The sequence below is a fragment of the Lissotriton helveticus genome, chromosome 11 (genome assembly GCF_964261635.1).
Source record: "Lissotriton helveticus chromosome 11, aLisHel1.1, whole genome shotgun sequence".
NCBI lineage: Eukaryota > Metazoa > Chordata > Amphibia > Caudata > Salamandridae > Lissotriton > Lissotriton helveticus.
In genome coordinates this window covers 517,552,026-517,573,759 of record NC_136072.1, presented here as the reverse complement: position 1 = coordinate 517,573,759, position 21,734 = coordinate 517,552,026, and the positions used below count along the sequence as shown (strand labels likewise).

Sequence of the window (21,734 nt, the reverse complement as noted above, 5' to 3'; positions counted from 1 at the left end):
ATGAATTGGAGGGGAGGAGGAGAAAGATGATTACGCACAGCTTTATCACTCAAATTAAGAGCCCGGAAAGCAAAGGTATGATTAGAGCCCACTCGTCGACTATCCTCTGCCGCTGTTTATTACATGCATCGCTGATGGACGATGATGCATAGGATGACGTTTCAATCACTTATCCTTCCTGAAGGACCACTCTAATCAATTTACTTTGCTTTGGCTAAACAACATTGATTGTAGTTGGCCTCTGGTTGAGTAGAGTTTAGATGTTGTTTTCCACTGTCGGTCGTGTTGACGTTATTTGGAGTCATCCCTTCTCTCCTTGTCAGTTTTAGACTTAGATGTGCTCCCTTTCATTTCCAGACTGCCGCACAGTGGCGTGACAATAGCCCCCACAGCCCCGGCGTTGTGGGGAGCTCCGAGCTCCAGGTTGGCCCCAGGGGTGACTGGCTACCGGGTGTTTTGGCATGCTGCCGAGCTGGGGGCTGATGTCACTGCGATGGGTGCTAATTTTGTTGATGGAGACCTGCGTGTGCTTCGAAATAAACAAAGCAAAACTAATTTTGTTCAGCACACACAGGTCCCCATCAACGAAATCAGCCCCCATCTCGGCAGCATGCCAAAACGCCCGGTAGCCAGTGCGGCCCTCGTTGGCCCCCTCCGGCACTGTGCACAGGCGGTGGGGACCCTGGCCTTAAAGCTCCTGAGTGAGTCCACAGCGTGGGGGGGCATCCTCCGTGAACTGTGCAGGGTGGCCCCCCTCAAGCTTCATTACGCCCCTGCTGCCGCATCGCTGATTGCCCAGACTGTTTTTTTGCTGTATGCACAAACTCAGCTCTAACCTGGGAAGCTTTGTTTATTTTAGAATGATTAGTTCTGCAGGGAAACAAAGTTGTTGGTCCTCATTATCAGTACCTTGGTATTCCTGATGGGCAGCTAACAGAATTTGTAGAAATACTACTGACCTGTCATGTGTCCCCCAGGCCACTTGGCTGTTGAGAGCAGCCACAATCACCAGGGAGACTATGAGGAAGAATGAGCATCATTGATTCCCCCAGTAAGTACTCATTCATTTCTCAAATAATTCTCAGGAGTCAGACCTTAATCCCAGTTTAATCCACATCCCTGGAGTTACGGGAACACCACTTATTGTTAACTCCAGGTGTACAGACTTAAGACTAACAAGTCACTCCTAATCAGGCCCATGGTGGCAGACGCTCAGTAGCCTAACAAGGCCCCCGCAGCCCATGCAATGCGGGGCCTGAACTCCAGGAGGCCCCCTCAGCACAGTATCTTGGCCCATGTCCTTTGTAAGGGGGTCCCCTCAGGTTTCGTTACGCCACTGCAGACCCTGCAAGGCAAAGACCAGGAGCCAGACAAATGGAGTAGGCCAGTGTTCTCCACAAATAAATCAAAACAGAATAGAGTGGAAACGTCTTTATTTGAGTCCTTCAAAGTGTTGCATATACCATGTCCACTGCTCATGCCATCTGTGGCCCCTGTGAAATTTGAGACATATGCTGTGAACAAAAGGCTCCGCATCTACATATCAATAGATCCAGTTGTACCTAACTTCCCTTGGTTATGGTCAGTGCCAGCCTTGGGGCGGTGCGACAGGTGCCACGGCACCAGGCACCAAGCTCGGAGTGGGGAGCGCTGCTTTTTAATGTATCTTCCTTCGGCAGGGTTCTTTGAGTTTCCAGCAATTTTCAGGCTGATAATAAAAATGTGAAGATAACCGTGGTGATTGATGTACTTTCTAGAGGGATCCGAGTGAGGATCCGAGTTTTGTCTAGTACCAGGTTTGGCTCATTATATAAGCAAGGAGGGTTAATGTACCTGCTGCACAGCACAACGTTTAACACACAGATGACAAATATGTATTTTGCTACTCCCAGTTCATAAATGACAATCCCTCTAACACAGCACGGAAATCTATGAAATAGCATCAAACAGCTCAATTCAAATTTCAAGGCATAGGTTTAGAACCTTATTATTTTTTCCCTCTAGCCTTCATTATTCTACGGTTGCTAAAAAGGGTAGTGATAAATTGTTATTAGTACACACAACCTCAATCATTGCATTACATTCTAAATTCTATCTCTTAACCCCTTCAATGCGCCCGTCGGCCAACGGCCGTCGCGAGCACTACCTCCGTAGTGCTGCACACATCCCTTGGCCGACGCGGCCCCGCCCACTCAAGAAAACCGCTGCGGTGGAATTGCCGCCGCTGTTACGCGGTTAACAAACAAAGTGTTAAAAAGATGCAAGAAGCGGTAGCTGGATAAACGCTTTCTCTATTCACGGCCTCCACTGCCCCACCAGAGTAACAGTACACTTATGACATTCCTCTCTTCACGTACAGTCTGCTCAACTCTTAACATTCTAAGGCAGCCTTCAAGGGACATGAACGTTCCAAAGGGGAAGGAGAGGGAGGGGTAGAGGAAGATACCAAGTGCTGGATAACAATATCACAAAGAGTACATTTATAATACTTGTATGGTGCTATTCTATTGTACAGTTTCTCTAGCAGGTTATTGTAACTTATAATACGCACATATATACTTGGGATTATGACACAAAGCTTATCAGTATGGATGATATGTGACTCCTACACCTTGTAGCCCTCTTTTCCATTGTCCCTGTATAATATGTGTGTGTGTTGTGAAGTGCCCTGACAACCTACATGTGCACGAGAAGCACTATAAAAAAAATACATTGAAGAGAAGGGATTTGAAAAGATGAAGGGCACCATTGGTTGGTGTCTAGTGTGGGAATAAAAGAAAAGGAAGTCATTGTGGGGCCACAACAAAGACTGCAGCACCGGGCGCCACTAGTTCTAAAGCAGGCCCTGCATAAACTGCACCCCGACATGCAGGCAGAGAGCTGAGACCTAATGAAATTCACTTCTAAAAATATCGCACAGTTCACAAGATGAAGCCAATGATATCAGAAGGAAAACATGTCATTTTTCTTGGCACATTTTTTTTTTTTTAATTACGAAGGGGTCGGTTTGAAAAATCCAAAAGTAATTCCCATTTTAAAGTCAAAGGTTCGAGTACAGGTGATGCCGAAATATGTTCAAAGACAAACAATTGGCGTTATGACGAAAGTGACAGATTCAAAGATGAACATTTATATAAATACTACTAGATTTTTGGGATTTGTTTGTCTCTCCACGGTCACACCATTCATTATTCACACCACTTCATTTCCTTAGGGTCAAGTTACATTTAAAAGGAGATAAACAAAATGTGCCCTTTTAAAGGGTCTTAAGTGCCTATGCCCGGGCCAGACTATGGATTCTCTTATAAAAGACATGCATTATTAATGCAGGCCAAGACTCGTCTCATTGCAGTTTCTAAGCCATTATGCAACGAGAAAGGTGTCACCTGCACATTTGAATTGTGGCTTGTGTTGTAGCACGTTTGCCAGCATTTGTACTCAACCTCGTTTGCTTTAGAGGTTTTTAGTGTCATTATGCACACTTTACGCCCCATTATCTGTAAGAACATGTTTATCTCGGTTGGAACTAATAAAAACTTTAAAGGTCAAACTCAGTGCTTAGGTTTGTAGCTGGTGGGCACAGGCACTCCTGTTTGGGATCAGAATTTATTTTAAGATATTGGCTAACAGACCAGCAAACTTTCTAGTTGGGTTGCTAAAGACATAATATGAGTTACCAAAACTGACAGAGGGCTTAAAACCCACCAGTTGCTTACCATTAGTTGGCTTTCTTGTCAATCTCATTTGATTCCTCCTTATTTGATGGGTTGCCTTTTCCATCTGTGCTTGTCCCCAGGGCCGGACTGGGAACCGAAACCGGCCCTGGCAAAGTGCTCGGCCGGCCCCCCCCCTCCCCCCAGGGGGTTGGGGGGTGCGACCGCGCTCTTTGCTAGGGCCGGTTTTTGGCCGATTGTTACAGTGCCGTTTTTGCAGCTATGCTGCAAAAAACGACCCTGTAACAAAACCGGCCCCCTGGGGCCCAAAACCGGCCCCCACCCTCGCAGCCGACCGGGGGATTGCCCGGTGCCTGCAACGGCCAGTCCGGGCCTGCTTGTCCCTACTCTTTTGATTGGCTAACTTGTATTCTTTCAATACTAACGTTTAGGGAACTACTTTTTTCTTTTTCTTTCAGAACCCCATGAAAATGTGTGTGTGTTTTCTAGCGTTCTCCTTTGTGCACGCCTCTCCAGCCCCAAACACCAAACACCCCCGTCTCCATGTTGTTCTCTCTCGTGTGCTGCTCTCTTGTGTGCTTCTCCTCCACGTGCTCCACGTTGCTCTGAGCTCATGCACTTGTTTTCCCCCCATTGCCTAACTCGTATTTCATTTTATTACCCTCCTTTCCTTGGCTTTCACCAGCAGCATAACGGAGGCCCCTGCAGCCATTGCGGTGTGGGGGACCCCTAGCGTTTTTTGTTTTAGATGGCCACCCTCACCCTCTAAGCCATGTCAGTGCATTCCTTGCAGAATGCGTGCAGTGGCATGGAATGAGGAATGGTAAAATGCTCTGGAAAGCCACGCTGCTTTACCGAGCTGGACCCTGCAATGTAGAGGGGCAACCATTCAGGGGGCCCCATTGACCCCATTCTGCACGGGGCCCATCATTTTGCATTACATCACTGACTTTCACTGACCCACTCCTCCATTGCTCTCCCACTGATTGTGGACATTTCCACTTTTTTCCACTTGTGCAAGGCCCAGAAGCTCAAGACTGTTTTGCATATGGCTGGGTCTGATCTGAGGTGGCGAAGTGAGCTAAAGAATTATGATGGATTCGACCCAGATCTGTGACTGGGGGTGAGTGTCTGAAAAGTTTCAGCACTCCGTCCATCATCTCCTTGTGTTTGCTTTGTTCGCCCTAAGTTGGCAGGGTATGCCCAAGCAAGGGTCCCTTGCTCACTTTGCCACTGGATTCAAGCTAGCCTGGCTGAGGAAGGGTGTTACCCAGTAACCGGTCCCAGGATTCTTGTTTCCGGTTCAGGGAAGACCTGGCTTGGCAGTTCGGGCTGGACTGTTCCCATGAGGCACAGGGTCAGACTGATTTGCATATAGCTGGGTCTGAACTGAGGTGGCGAAGTGAGCTAAAGAATGATGATGGATTCAACCCAGATTTGTGACTGGGGGGTGAGTGTCTGAAAAGTTTCACCACTCTGTCTGTCATTTTCTTGTGGAAGCTATTTGCTGCCAAGTGTTCTGCTATGCCGAAAAGCACTTTCACGCCTTTAAACAGTTTTTGGCTTATTTTGAGAGGGGTTGGCCTAACGGCTAAGGCGCTCGACCTCGGACCTGGGAAACTTGGTTCGAGTCTCGGTAACGACGCCAAAAACCCCCTGTGATTCTGGGCAAATCACTTAATCTCCCCGTGCCTAAAAATGAAAAAAAAAATGTGTCCTCATGTAACGTAACTGGTGCTATGTAAAGCGCTCTGATAACTGATTCGGTTCGGTTCTAGTTCGCGCTATATAAAACTCTGCAAAAAAATAAATAAATAAATAAAGTGGCATCAGCTATATTAGCTAGGTCAATAAAAGAAAAAGAAAATTATGCCTGAATCATTCTGTAGTCGCTCACATGCTTGGGGACACCTCACAAATCTACACAATGATTCTGTGACCAACAAAAACGTTTTTGTTGGTTATTCTGCACAGCATTGCCAGACATCATTGGCAAAGCCAATAGGCCCAAATGGGGAAACATCAAACCACTTCTGATTCATTTTTATAAAGAAAAGATATTAATAATATTTATAAGATCATTAACCTTCATGTTATGAACACTAAACGTGAGTAGAAAGGAAACAATTAGTGTACATGTGAAAGAAACTGCTGGCCAATCTTTCATTCCTAGAACTGGGTACCTGCTCTTGCTGCTTCCTCTTAAAAACGTGTTGCCTAGAACTACATGGTGGTTTTGGAGCAAAGAATCTTTGAAGGGTGAGAACTGCTTGGGTTTCTCCCCTAGGGGCGCTGATACTGTTCCATGCTTGTACATGTGTAGGGTGGGGGGCGGGCCACGTACCAGTGTTCGATATAATCGCAAAGTCTACAGCTCATGCACTAAATCAATAATTCTCCGGCCATTAGGCTCAGAAACATGGAACAGCAACTACAGTTCTGTGGTTCTGAACTTTGTTATGGGGCGAATGCCCTAAACTTGGAGAGTTACGAAATTTGTGTATGCGCTGTTTAACATCCTGACTTTTGAAAAAGTTGGTAAATGTTTTGCATAGACAGTTGAAAATTCCAATTTGTATCATGTATGCTCACGTACAGTGGTAAAAAACTGGTTGCCTGACTCTCAAAGCCTTCATTTGCACATGTTTATATCTTTCAATTGGAATCTCTTAACACAAAAGGGTGTAATGTTCATAGACCCCCCCCCACCCAATGTATGGTTGTTGTTCTAAACATATGTGTACCCATTGACGAGTATGCACACTGGTATGTGACATTTTTCCCATAGTCAAAGTGACACACCAGCGGCGAAAGAGGCTTGTAAATAGCCCCTCAGTCAGGCCCGGACTGGCCGTTGTGGGCACCGGGCAATCCCTCGGTCGGCCGCAAGGGTGGGGGCCGGTTTTGGGACCCGGGGGCCGTTTTTGTTGCAGAGCCGTTTTTGCAGCATAGCTGCAAAATCGGCCCTGTAACAAAATCAGCTGAAAAGCGGCCCTGGCAAAGCGCTCGCCCCCCTCCCGCCCAGGGGGCGGGGGGGCCGGCTGAGCACTTTGCCAGGGCCGGTTTTGGTTCCCAGTCCGGCCCTGCCCTCAGTGCTTACTTTGTAAATAAACGAAAGAAGAGGGGCACTTAGTCTTTTTCTTGGGTGCTCACTGATAAGGGTTGCTCAATCCCAGAGTTGCCGATGCTGCCTAGGCTTGATTCGACCTCATTTCTCTTTCTTTTACCATTCTCCACTTACTTGACTGGATCACAACATATTTTAGACTGGCACTATTCCATTATTTTGGTGGTAAGTTAAGGAAGTGTTTGAAGTGCTAGCTAAAACACCTTTAATCACTGTATTATGGAAGCAAATTTGTGGAAGTGGTAATATACAACGGGAATATCTGTACACATTTATTGTGTCAAATTTTGTTGAGGCGGTTTTTATTTTTTGCATAGGTTTGTATTCCATCATTTCATTTTGTTAATGTGCTTTACTGTTTTTTTTTGGGTTTGTTTTCTTGCATTCTGTTTTGACTGCTGTGCTTTGTTCTGTATCGTTTTTGTTATGTTGTATGATATCTTGTGTTATGCCATCATGTAGAACTCTTTTGTTGTTTACTTAAGAGATGTTAAAAATGGTGCTACATCTCCAGCTAAAGCAGCACACTCCTTTAATGTTCCAGTGATAATTAACCACTTACCACTATCTGAGGTGGTAAAATAGTGCTGACCTAGCGCTTCAACTGTTGAAGATACTAGTGAACATAAAACAGTAGTAGACTCCTGCCTTAAATGTGCACTTCATTTGCTCACTCTTTGTGATGAGCCCCCCATCGTCTTATCTTAATCTTGCAGGTTTTCTTTCATCCCAGCTTTCTCCCTTTATCCTATCTTTCTCTTCCTTCTTCTTTATCTCTTTTCTGCCTTTTTCTATTTGTATGTCAAAGTTAGGTAATGAAAAACAATTCCCAGCCTTCAAAAACATGAGTGCTGGTGTTGCTCACATCCTACAACCACAGGCACAAATTGAGCACTAGTAGGACTGAAACTGTGTGAATTCTATTTTCTATTTAATTATTTATCCCCTTAAAACATTGTTCCTTGAGATTTATTTATTTATTTTTGCAGTTCTATTGCATGTGAACCAGGCCCCAAAAGGCGTCAGAGCGACGTACAGGCATTTGGGAGAAAGTCTGACACAAACAATACTCAGAAAACAAAGTAAGGAAGGTAACTATGGTGGGAACGTTTTGCCTGATTGAGAAGATGTTTTCACGTCCTACACATTCTCAAACACACACTGTGAAAAATCAGGAAAATTGATGCACTTTCTCACACCTTTTGCCCCACTGTTCCTGGATCATTTGAGTGCACGGTAAAAGCTCATATACACGTGGAAGACATCTATAAGTGGCCTTAAAGTTATGACTGTGTGTCTCTTCACAATATTTGTACAGTATTTTTTTGACCCTTCCATGAAAACAGGCTGTTCTAATTCCATAACCGATATTAATAAAAAGCAAAACATAGCCTGAAAGGTAGAATATACACTTTGTGACTGTAATGCGCATGACGATGACACCTCAGATTAATAAGATTGATATTTCTGAAGTATACTGCCGCTGAGTAAGTTACTATTCCATTTGTACATCTGAGTTGTCCACATCTGTAAATCCTCAAAATCCAACATTCTGGGTTCTGATACCTTTCATTAGGCTGTAACTGTAAAAACAAGCCTTGGCAATGCCAATAGGACTGGCATTAAAGGAAGGTTGCATGGTAATGCGAAGCACTACAAGTTAATAGCATGGGAATGGACACATATTAGTGTGAAAGTAAAAAACTGTAGAATATGCTGGTTAAGATTTAAATGCCAGGCGACAGTTGAACTTTCAAGCCAGACCTAAACATACATGTAGGTTAAGGACTGTCCAACTCCCAGCTGTCCTGCTGCCACAGAAAAACACCATACATTTCTAACTATGTAAGACATTTTATTAGCTTTACAATGTCATGTGTGTGCCTCTAAAAGTTCAAATTCAGTTAACTGGATAAATGAACAAAATGATCACATCTGCAAAAAGGGCAAGCACTTTTTTGTGTGTATTCACACAACTTCTACCCAATCAAAACATGTACTCCTGGCTCCCAACAAGTGGGCTCTGCAAAAGTCCCTCTCTAGTGTTCCTCAAATAATGGTCTGGTAACAGCTGCACGAAATAGGCAAACCCTTTAGTTTCATAGTTGTATTTACTCCTTCTCCGGGTGGTATAGCACCTAATCATAGTTTTATTAAAGGCTCATAAATATCTTGGACCGTATAAAATAAAGTGAACACAGGAAGGGCTTATTTAAAGCAAGGGACGTACCACAGTTGTAGATTGAGAGCTGTCTCAAATAGCTGAAGAAGTGGAGTCGTGGTATATTATTACCTTAGACAGTGGTAAATTGTAGTTTGTTGCTGGAACTTTAAAGGAAAGTGCTGATTTTGAATAAGCCTAGGCGGAGTTCACAGAGTTCTACTCCGTGAAACTCCATGAATTGACTCAAACTATGCCACGCTCCACGGAGTTTTGCGTGGAGCGGAGTACGCCAAGTGGTACTGCTCACACTAATTGTTAGCGCTGGGAGTTTGTCCCGTACCATAAAATCAGAGCAGAGGGCACTGCTCATTCTGCCGCTCGAGTAGATGTTCTACTCGAGCAGCAGCATCCTCAATGTGAGTGGTTGATTTCTCAATTTGAGCAGTCGTGACCTATCGCGAGCTGTTGCGACCTTCGGTGACCACCCGCATTGAGAAATATCACCGGTAGGAGGTCTAGTGCGTGATTTGTTTCTCACAAGCGCTCGCCAACTTAACTTTAATTAGCCTCTTTAGAGAAAAAAACTCCGCTCTGCATCACTTCGCTGAGTTTTGCAGAACTTCGCGCTCTGTGCGGACAACGGAGTGCGCAAAACTCTTCGAACTCCGCCAGTGGAGCGGAATTCTTTAACCACCCCTTATTTCGACTAGCATTGTAGCAACATTGTTGACATCTTTTGGCCCACTATATCCACGATATTGAATTCCAAAGTATTGTTAAAGTAGGTAGGTGTGCAGTTCTGAATACTAAATCTGTAATTCCCTGGATACATTTTGCTTGACGTTATGTTGTTTGTCATTAATTTAGATGCACTATTTTTGCAAGTTGATATAGAAGAGCATGATTTGTGACATACATGCAACCACTGCAGTATTTAGAAACTGTCTATGAGACTTTAAACATTGATGCACTGTACAATCATTACTTTATATTTTCAAATTGTTCAGGAGAAGGTATCAAAACCTCGAAGGTTTGGTGAGCTTTGCAAAAAATCTGAATCACAAAGAGAGAGTGAAAGCCACTAACTCACATCTGAGCACACAGTTTGCCTCAATGCATCATGGTAAATGCAGTCCATGATAGCACTTACTCCAGTAACAGTCTTTAGCTTTTCACCCTTGTTGGTGCAGCCAGTGCTGTGTAACTCTAGACACATGTTTGTTATTCTGTGTTAGAGAGCAACACATTATTTGGGGGGACTGGAGAGCTGCTCAACGTCTTCTCAGGTCTCTGTACCACTCACTGAGTGCAGGAGCATCAACCTGAGCTCATCAGCTCATTAGCTCAAGAGTTTTTTCAGACAAAGAGGGTGGGAGCACATTGTCTCACATCTCAGCACTCAGTTTGCCCCAATGCATCATGGTAAATGCAGTGCATGGTAACACTTAATTCAGTGACAGTCTTTAGTGTTTCACTCTTGTTGGTGCGGCCAGTGGTGTGTATCTCTAGGCAGGATTTCCAGCACCCCCCAAAAAATGTGTTGCTCTCCACTGAAAAAGGAAAACTATACTGAAACATGAGTCTAGAGATACACAGCATTGGCTGCACCAACAAGGGTGAAAAACTAAAGATTGGAGCTACACCGCCCCACTCCCCCACTGCACTTACCTGCACTGGCCACGGCTGATCATAACATGGAGCTTGGCTGGGATGATGCAGTATTATACAATGGATTATGGCTGTGGTGCTGGAGTATTGGCATATGAAGCATCGCTGGGGATCTATAGAATTATTAAATGGAGTGTGGCTGGGGAACTGCAGTATCAGGATAGGTGGTAAGGCTGAGGATCTGCTGGATCATTAAATGTAGTGTCTATGGAGCTGCAACATCAGCGTATGAAGCATGGTTGGAAATCAGCAGGATCACTAATAGGGTCATGGCTGTGGAGCTGCAGTATCATAAAATGGAGCTATAGAATCATTAAATGGAGTGTGGCAGTGGAGCAGCAGAATTGGCATATGAAGCACCGCAGGGGATCTATAGGATCATTAAAAGGAGCGTGTCTGGGAAGCTGCAGCATCAGCATCTAAAGCACAACTGGGCATCTGCGGGATAATGAAATGGAGCATAGCTGTGGAGCTGCAGAATCGACATACGAAGCGTGTCTGGGGATCTACTTGATCAATAAATGTAACATGGCTGGGAAGCTGCAGTATCCTTAAATCAAGCACGGCTGAGGAGCCGGGGTATCATTAAACTGAGCAGGGTGGCAAGCTGCAGTGATATGAAATAGGTCACGGTCAGGGAGCTGCAGTATCATCTAACAGAGTATCATTAAATAGAGTACGACTGGGAAACAGCAGTGTTTTATATGGGTCTTGGCTGGGAAACTGCAGTGTCATTAAACGGAGCATGGCTGGGGAGCTGCAGTGCCCATAAATAAAGCTTGGCTGAGGAGCTGCCAAGTCGTTCGGAGTATTGGAGGGGAGCTGAAGCACAGGCAGTTGAACTAGGCTGGAACGGTAGAATTGTCTGTAATAGGGACACAACAAGAGGATGGACTATCTCCAATAACAGCATGTCTTGAACTGCAGAATCCACACACACAGGGCTGGACTGGGAACACAAAGCAGCCCTGTTTTGTCGGACCAGCCCCCCGGAGGGGGGATGGGTGCAAGTGTGAAGGGCTGCTGGTTTTGTTACTGGGGGCCAATATTGCAAATCCACTGAAAAACTGGCCCCCCAGTAACAAAATTGCTACCTTCTGCTTCAAATCCGGTCCCCATCCTCCTAGCCTGCTGGGGAAACGCCTGATGCCCGCTACGGCCAGTCCGGCCCTGCAGACACGTAGCCTTTCTGTGAGGGCTGCAATAGGAGCAATCGGAGAGGATCTACTGACTGTGTTAGGAGCCTGCTGGAGCTGCCCTATAAGGCTGGCATTTGCATTTGAAACTTAATGGAGCCCAGGGAATCCAAAGTAGCAGATGCTGCAGTATCTGTGCTACCAGCACACTATGGGTCTGCAGAATCGACAACATGTAGCTATCCTGTCTGGGCTGCATTGCATGCCCCAAGAGGCTGGGTTGGCTCCACTGTAGCCACAAGAGGTTTGATGCTAAGGGCAGCAATATATTAGAAAGCACCCAAGCAAACAATCATGTTAACGCATTCCAATTTCATTGGTGCATTATACCTGCACAATCTTGCAATCAATTTGCTATCTTGAACATAGTTTGTCACTCATGCCATTTTGGCACAGAAAGAAAAGGCCTTCACAGATACTGGCAGGGCCAGTTAGCGCTGTTGGCACACAGTGTGAAAATAATTTTGGGCGCCCCCACCCCATGACCTCTTGGGATTCTCTCACTGCCACCGGGCAAAAGTGGACCTCATCTCTCCAATCATATGTTATTGCTAAACACAGCACACCCCCTGAGGTCAGCGCACCCTCCACTGGACAGCACCCAGTACGGCTGCACCGAATGCACTGCCCTAAAGCCGGTCGTGGGTACCGGGCATCCTTTATTGCAGAACAGAGCAATTAAAAATACCTTACCTTGCTTATTGGGGGAAGGGAGGTGTGATTGCAAAGAAAGCCAATAGGGCGCAAGCCACATTTTTAAGCTCCAGGTTTTTATTCCATTGAAAGTTATCATATAGTTGGGTAGCGCTGTATTTTCATTTGTATGGTCTTGCTGAGCTGTTGGTTGTGCAGGGATTATTTTTGATGTAGTGATTTATTTTGGTTGGTTGTGTCTTTAAAGGGTTGTTATGGCTCTTGTGCACTGCCATATATGTGAGTATGAATTTAACAAAGGATGGCCAGAATGTTCAACTATTGCCATCACCCTTGTGGCATGTCTTTGAAAGGGCATTATCTCACTAATCCTGCCCTCCACTGAAAGCATTATTGCTCCTTATTGCCCATGTTACTCATAAGTGTAGATGCTATGATTTTGGGGGCAGCGCTTTCACTATAATACAGTGTATTTTCCTGGTTAGTGCTGGGCGCACCTCTTGAAAGGTGCGCCTAGCTCTAACCAAGAAAATGTGCTGCATATGTAATACAGGTCCTGGATGTATTTTCCAGTCCCAGAAGTAAAGTCTGTCTTCTGTTTCTACGGATGGTTTTGCATGCTAAAAAAATACAAGATCGCAACAACTTGGGCAAGTCATATAAATAAAAAGAGCCACAGGGACTTGACTGAAGTACACCACAAAGCAGTTCACAGGAAAGTAATATGGACATAGATATTAAGACTCAAACATTTCAATAGCCAAATAATATTCCTTTTTAATTCTAATTCTCTTATTGTACTAAACATGTATGATTTGTAGAGTGCGCTACTCACCCGGGAGGGTCTCAAGGCGCTGAGGGGTTGGGGGGCGCAGCAGCTACTGGTCGAACAGCCAGGTCTTGAGGAGTTTCCTGAAGGTGAGCAGGTCATGTGTTCTGCGCAGGTGGGCAGGGAGGGTATTCCATGTCTTCGCGGCGAGGTGGGAGAAAGATCTACCGCCGCATATTTGATATGCCTATAAATATATTCCACTGTTTTAAAAACTGAATACTGTTGCCATCCAGGTGGTGCCTTTTTTTCTTTCCTATTTATCCGATCTGGCATTATGACAAAGTAAATTATCATACTGTTCTCACAGTCTGATGTTTTCAGAAGTCGACAAATATTTAAACATTTTGATTATTTGCCTGAAAACAATTGCTGCAGGTGGTCTTTTAATATCAGTATTACAATTCATATGAAAATTGCATAGACAGGCTGGGACAGTTGTGCACATTATGTGCTCTAAGCATAAACTTGGTGTGCCTCCTAAATATCGAGTAGGGAATATCGCGGGACCTTAATATTTGTAGACAGACTATCGAGGGACAAAATATCGAAAGGTAAGTATGTGTAAATTTTATATACCTAAATCCACATCTATGTACCTTGAGGATATATATCTCCTCAAGGTACATAGATATGGACTTAAAATAGTAAATCTATTCTTCCTCTGTATAATATTTTATCCTTCGATATTTTGCTTGCAATGTTATGATACCACAATATTCCTTTGCTCGATATTCCATTGCACAATCATATCACGAATAAATTATGCGAGCAAATACTGTACTTGTCGACTTGGTGCAACTCCAAAACGGAGGTCAATAGCGAATCATCTCCTGTTCCGAGGTGCATAAGCCAGAATGGGGTGAAAATTATATCACTCAGCACTTTTACAGTTTATTGAATATATTTAGAATATATAAGTATACAAAATACCAGGGGCGGCTACTCTGTAATGGCGGAGGAGCGCCTCCCCGCTCGTCATTCATAAAAAAATAAAATGATAATAAAACATCATTTTATTTTTCTGTGACTGCCTTAGGCATGCGTGTCGGGTGGGGTGGGGCGGGGCTGGGAAGAGTGGTGGGCACTTAGAAGCGTGGATGTAAGTTTTGCCGGCCGCCTTAGGTCAGCCAAACAGACATGCACATTTCTATTTCTCCAACACAGCTGTGTTCACAGCCAGGTTGGATAAAAGCTGCAGGCTCCCAGGGACTGTTTGAGCGCAGACCAGGCTGCTCAGACCAATCCTGGTGCTGCTCTCATAGTATGAGAGCAGGATCTAGATTGGGTATGAAGCCTGCTTTCCCAGAGACTGCTGCGAGAGCACCGAGGCAGGCGTCGGAAGCAGCGGCAGTGAAAGGAAAGGTGCATTTTAAAAAACGTATTATTTCCCTACTTTGTCCCCTCTTTCGTACCGTTCCCCCCTCACTCCTACACTATCGCTTTATGGCGGCCGCTACTGCAAAATTCAATTCAATTCAAAGAGATGTCATTGAAACTTTTTACACAGCTAAGATCACCAACTAAAACAAGGTCAAAAACAGACTACATCGCACAGTAAAATAATATATATATATTTTTTAAATAACACATCAACAAACAACAAGTCCTGTGCCCTCAATATTTACAAATTGCCATATCACCTTACATAATGGCATTCGACCGGGAAAGAGGGACAGTGTTTTCTAAATTGGATCCTGTGTGACTGGTGGACATAAGTGCCAGATCCTTGGGGCTGGATGAGCTGTCAAGCGAGTTCATTCCAAAATGTTAATGTCTGATTACATCTGCTGTACCCATCTCTGAATGTCATGCCAATTGTAAGCCCATTTTCGGAAGATGTTTGTTCTATTGGAGTGGCGAATTATTTGCTTAGAATAATCCTCGACATTTGGTGGGTGCCAAAGGAGGAAAAGCTCTGTGAAACGCTCTGTGAAATGCCAATAACTCACTAGGCAGGGCCAACGTAATTTAGGATGAAACGCATCCAAGTCATGAACAACTGTGAACCACACTCCGTGTGAAGAAGGGATTAACTCATGGCCCAAAACAAACACCTATAATATTTGTTTTTGGATTACTTGGAGAAAAAACATCAGACGGTTTCAAAGAAAGAACATTTTCATGTATGAGTCTCTCTGTTCAATATCTTATGTATCTATGTTTAAGCTTGCTTTACAATTTCAGTTACTCTATTTTGTTACATTCTCCAGCTACCTATTTGTTCTTTTAGCTTCACATCGTTCAGAAAACTGGTCATTTTTTTTGGGTTGAGTATCTTTCTGTTAGTTTTTCTTTATTTTAAGCTTTTTGACTTTTGGCGTTTTAGTGTTACTTCAAATTTTTGTTTCTATCATTTCTTTCCACACCTTTTCATTCCTCTTCCTTTTGTGGTTATGGTGTTGTGCTTTATTTAGCTGAGCTGGTGAATGTATGACATTGTTATGCATTCTGTCCATCACCTGTTGTTTTGCATTTGTCACCCCGAGTGGGACGGGTATGCTCAGACGTGAGTCCCGTGCTCTCCATGCCACTGGAATCAAGCTATCCAGGCTGAAGAGGGCTGAAAGCCCGAAACCGGTCCTTGGATGCTTGTTTCTAGTCCAGTGAGGACCTGGCTTAGCAGTTTGGGCTGGACTGTTTCCATGGGGCACAGGGTCAAGACTGATTTGCATATAGCTGGGTTCAAACTGGAAAGGCATGGTGAGCAAAAAAACGATGGATTTAGGCCCAGATCTCTGTACTGGGGTGAATGTATGACATTGTTCTGCATTCTGTCCATCACCTGTTGTTTTGCATTAATTAGCTGAGCAGCTCACTTTACTGGCAAGTGTGCTTCAAAAACCGTCCTAAAAAATTTATCTGGTGCCAGTAGACACTCTCCGCTTCTCTCTACTGGAAAAAGTGAGAGGCGTGGTATGGGAGTGTGATACCCGGATCTGTTGATGTAGGGACCTTCTAACATAAAACATTGTGACAAAAGGACTCGATGTATTAAGAATCAAATCACCAAAAGTGACTGCAAAGTGTGCACCTAATTTTTCGAAAGGACTCTAATTTCTGCTAACCGGCCTGTGAACACTCTATTGAGTATGAATTGGCCAAAAACAAAGTTGTGTTGTGTGAATTTTTATCAAATCATTGCAACTTATGAAAACGTTGCTGAAAATCTTAATTATTTGCTTTATTCATTTGCAAACTAAATCAGAAAATTCTAATACGTTTTGGTCCTGGTATTGAAAGCCGTACAGCAATTGGGTTAAATGAGAAGCTGGGACGTAGAAAGTTTAAATGTGATTCAGGCAAGTGGTAAATGCAGGCATGGTGGTGGACAGCAGGTTATATTTCCTAGGTTCACCTTTTGAGGAAAATTGGGTTGTTAGTTGAAGTGGGTGGGAGCCCATCTGAATAAAAATCCACAATCCTTGTCCAGTGGCGGCTCATCCGCTAATACGGAGGAGTGCCGCCCTACTGCTTTAAAGCAGTGAAATACAGGAAAGATGAAATGATAATAACTCAAGGTTATTATATTTTATTTGTTCCTGCTGGGCGTATCTGCGGGCGGGGAGGGGCTGCTCTTCTCTCAGAGCAGGGGGAGGAGTGGTAGGCAGGCACACACAGTAAGTGCACAAGAATGTTTGGCCAGCTGTCTCGGGCCAGCCAAACTTTCATGCGCACTTTTCATATTCTCCACCCCGGCTGTATTGCAGCTTTGGTGGAGAACATGCCAAGGCTCCCACTGCCTGTCTGAGCGCAGAACCATGGCACTCAGGCCAATCACAAGACTACCTTGCATGCTTCCTGTTCCAGCTGCAGCAGGGACCACAGAGGAGAGACTGGCTGGAAAGAGGGACTACAGCGGAGAGACACAGTGAGGAAGCGGTGATAAGGTTTGTATTTTATTCTCCTTTTTTTTGTTATACTCCCGCTTCCCCTATACCGCGCCGATCCATGCCGGCCACCTCTGTCCTTGTCAGGCGGAACCATAAACAGTCACTAAATTAACCTGTGTTTAACCCTCTGGATTTGCACAAAAGCAGTCAGGATTAACTTAGAGGCAATGTGTAAAATATTTATGAAGCAAACAAACACTGTTAAAGTGAAAACACAACATAATAACAATCTCACACCAATTTAGGAAACTACAGTAAAATGTAGTCAATTATCAGACACCAAACTAGCAAATATCCAATCATTAGAAATTAAATTATGCAATTTTAAATATTTAAGGCAAGGATAAAACCTGAGAGCCTAAAGGCCCACTCGCGGTTTTCTGGTCATGCAAGAGCAAGAAAAAGTCACAATTTAACGGCAGCCACAATTGAGTGCGTTCCTATACAGGGACCAGGTTAGTCCAGATGAACAAAGTTACCTTCTAAAGTCCAGTGCAATGTGTACTGTTAATGTTGGAGAAGGCCATGAGGAGCAATGAGAGAATCGCAGATTATCTTTGCTATGGTTCGAAGAGCAGGCATGGCATAACAAATGGTTGTTGCTGTAACACGAAGATTCTATATGGCATCACAGATGGTTGCTGCTGGAGTTTCACATTGGTGGTTCCCCTGGACTGTAGATGCTGTAGAATGAAGTGGAGATCTCAGGCGATCACTGTAGGGCAACGAGTCAGGTTCACAGAAGCTTCGCATTGGCGGTCCAGCGTAGGTGCCAAGATCTTGGCACAAACAGGCCTTTTAAGGTCACAAGGAGCCCAAAAACTTTTAGGATTTCTCCTTTTCTTTTAACAGATGCTGCACCAAGGGTGCAGGATCTGGGAGGCACTTCTTGGAAATCAGGAACTCACTCCAGCAGAGGCAATCAGTGCTCTGACAGGTCCAGTTGCCGGTCCAGGCTGGTCCAGTGGAGCAGCACAGCAGAATAGTTGCAGTAAGACCTCTGAAACTTGTGGTGTCCCTATACCTCAGAACAGGAGGTCGATCAGCTGACCCTTGGAGTCACCTCAGCCTGAGATGATGGGTGTAGGTCCAGTCTTCATTCTCAAACAGCAGGGTACACCTCTGGAAGGTCCATTTGCAGGTCCAGTGCAGTAGGTCAGCTGGTCAGTCCCCCTTCTGTGTATGACAAGTCCAGGAGTGTACTCAAGAGTGGGTCTGATGGTCCACATTTTATACCTTGTGCTCACATTTAAGTGGAAAAACTTCAGGAAGCTTCTGTCAATAGAAGTATCTGGGATTTCCTGCCTCCCTGCCATGGTCCCTGTCTGTCTGCAGGCACAATAGGCTAGTGTGAAGTTATTTGTATGTGGGCTTAAACAGAGTCTTTGAAGTGCAAGAATGACAGGTGACAGCTCGCCTCCCCATCCTCAAGTCTAGATGGACCATCCTGCCAACACCTAGAACCTCCATTGTGTGGATTTCTGGGAGGAATGCACAAAAAGCAACTGCCCGCTACACCTAGTCAGGTGACCCAGGCTGCAGGCACCAAATGGTTAGAGGAAGAAAATGACAACTTTCTAAAAGTGGCCTTTACAGAGTTATGAGTTAGAATCTGACTTTACCATTAAAGTAGGTTTAACATTACAATTCCTGGGACAACAAACATGCCATTCCCACTTGCTCCCAAACAAAAGTTATCACTTAATAAAAGTAATAAGATATCCCCATGTTGTCCTATGAGAGAGGTAGACCGCACTGTAGTGGAAAACAAATTTGTGAGTTTTTCATTTCCAGGACATGTAAAACAATGCACCTTGCCTTATGGGCTGTTTATGGACTACTGTATGGGTGACATATGTATTAAAAGAGTTTTAGAATTGACAAAAGCTTTATTTTAAGAAGTTGAAATGGCAGTTTAAAACTGAATACAGGCTTCAATGGCATACATGCTTAGAAAGGCTACCTAAGCAGGAATGACAATAAGTGCTGGAGGCCAACTAGTAGCATTTGAATTACAGGCTCTGGGTACCTTTAGTGCCACTTTATGAACTACTTACAAGTAAATTAAATGTGCTATTTGGGGGTAAGCCAATTTCACTGTGTTTGAAGGAGAGAGCACAAGCACTTTATCACTGGTTAGCGGTGGTAGAGTGCACAGGCAGAAGGTTTGGGGACTACCACCCAAGGGCTAACACCCTTGCATCAGTAGATGAGTGGGTTGGGAGTCATCATTGGTAAATAATGTATTAGGATGATGGCTCCATTCATTGTCCAAGCCCATTCCATTTGTTTGCGCTGCTCTCTGACTTGGCTAATGTGGTTTGGCTGCCAAAGAGTGCACCCACACATTTGGGCAGCCTCATATACTTATAAATGTTTTTGTTTCCACCCACACTCCCATTCATCGGTTTGTAGGGCCCACTATTATCCTGGGACTGTCCAAAGTCTCCTGCCTCACACCCATCAATACTCACAAAAAGGTGGGGTGTAATAATTTTTATTTTTCCCACCTACAAATGAGACTAGTGCTCTTGCATTCTGGACACTTCAAATCATTTGCAGTACAAACAATCCTCTTAACAAAGAAATGCCTCCACAGTCTTAGACAATTCAGAGGCCTGGCTTTAACATTTATTTAAATAGTGAAGTGCTGCTTCCTTAAAAAAGACATGTAGTTTCCCATCCAGCCAGAGAGCTCTACATAATATTTCTTTTCAATTCAGATTTTTTTTTAAAGATCTACCTTTTCTCTTCCAATGTAGGATTCTGATTATTTCATTGGCTCTCTCCATTTTACTAGGACACCTATAGGGGTAGCTGTTTTGCACTTGATATATGTCTATACTCTTTTCTATGCTATTATTTTCCATTCTAATATATTGTATTCAAAAGGCTTACATTACATGCAGATCCCTACTGAATATTTTCGAAGTTCCTATATAGTATCTGCCCCAAGCTTTTAAACGTATTAGATCTTGGCACTTGCAGTTTCTTATGCATGTAAATTTGTTTCTGGGACTGACTGGCATTTAAAGACAAAAAAGTAGATTGAACGAGTGAGGCACTCATTTACTCAGTGAAGAAGTGGCCGCAGCAGTAATGAATGGCTCCATCCTTTTGGAAGTGGCGCGCGCGCCATCATTCACTTATCGACTCGCTACAGTGTTGTGTAATTAATAGCGCCTCCGCTGTAGCAGAGCCTTTTTCTCTTGGCTCTAGGATTATTTACGTTCAGCTAATTTTTCCTGGTGAGTGGTGTAAACACTGTTGCGTGGGTTCTCCAGGCCCTTCTGTGCATTGATTCGAGGTTTGGCGCCCCAGAAGCAATTTACTAAATGTGCAAATGAACTCAGTTTGTCCTGGCAATTTGTACTGCAGTGAGGGGTTGTGCTTATTGCGTGGAGAGAGATCCAAAGTAAATTGTTTGCAGGATTGGCACAGTGAGTCACATCTCGAGTTGATTTGCCATGACTGAGCCCAAGATTCTGTGAATCCCTCTGCGTAAACAATCTCTATGTTGACCTGAATCCAATGATCCTTTGTTGACATGCGACATCCTAAGACATAGCTCATCATAATGATTTGGGACGGAAAAATGCAGCTTGTTTCATCTCAAAGTCTAACGCTTGCCTCAAATTTAAAAAACAAAACTACACATTTTTACAGAACAATCGGCTGCTGCAGATTACTATCACGCAGTTAACCTGCACACAATTTAAAATGTACTGTTTGAAAATGGCCACCTCCAAATTGTAAACTAAAACCTGCAATTCATTTCAAAATGGCCGCCGGTGCTTTGCGACACATATGCATTGGCATGTGGCCTTCTTGGAATTCATTATATTTAAGAGAACACCATTTATTTTCTTTGAGAGAAAAATACTCAAAGATTACTTTTATGCATGTGCATTTGTCAAGACGGCAAAAGACATGCATGCCCCAATTCTGTATGGTGTTATATTTGGCAAAACATCATCCTAAAATGGCCACTGTGGTGTTCAATGGCTACCATAACATGGGCATTGTTGTCATGGCACTATGCCCATGTTACAGTAGCCATTTTCTATTATTATTAATTTTTTTTAGCCTCTGCCAAATGAAAGAAGCACTGGCAAAGCAAATAGCTCACCGTATTTTTTTTTTAAAAGGCAAGACCAATTGCCTTTGCCAGCGTTTGTTGACTTAGGCAGATGGCACCTAGATTTTTCTGAAAGTTGGGAAGAAATGAGAGACACCATTCTGAAGGTAAAAACGACTTGCTGACTCTAGATTTCTGAATGAGCAAAAAGAGTTTATATTTAAACTGTGTTGGACCTGGCCCTTTTTGCAGGGTTAACCGCAAACGTTTTGCTGCCTTCCCCCTAATTTTCTGACCGGCTTTTGTTGGCTTTATGACACTGCATACTTTACAACTGCTAACCAGTGCTAAAGTGCATATGTTCTCTGTGTACATTGTACTGGTGATTGGTTTATCCATGATTGGCATATTTGATTTACTAGTAAGTCCCTAGTAAAGTGTACCAGGTGTG

The 21,734-nt window shown here is 43.9% G+C and overlaps 1 protein-coding gene across 1 annotated transcript in view; it reads left to right on the top strand.

Annotated features, from left to right (window-relative positions):
• The window catches only part of UNC5D (unc-5 netrin receptor D), a 1,369,357-nt gene that overhangs the window by 411,156 nt on the left and 936,467 nt on the right, over window positions 1-21,734 (top strand). Inside the window, exon 2 of the mRNA XM_078666140.1 lies at window positions 7,791-7,892. Coding sequence (XP_078522266.1) covers window positions 7,791-7,892 — 102 coding nt within the window. The remainder of the gene's footprint in view (window positions 1-7,790; window positions 7,893-21,734) is intronic.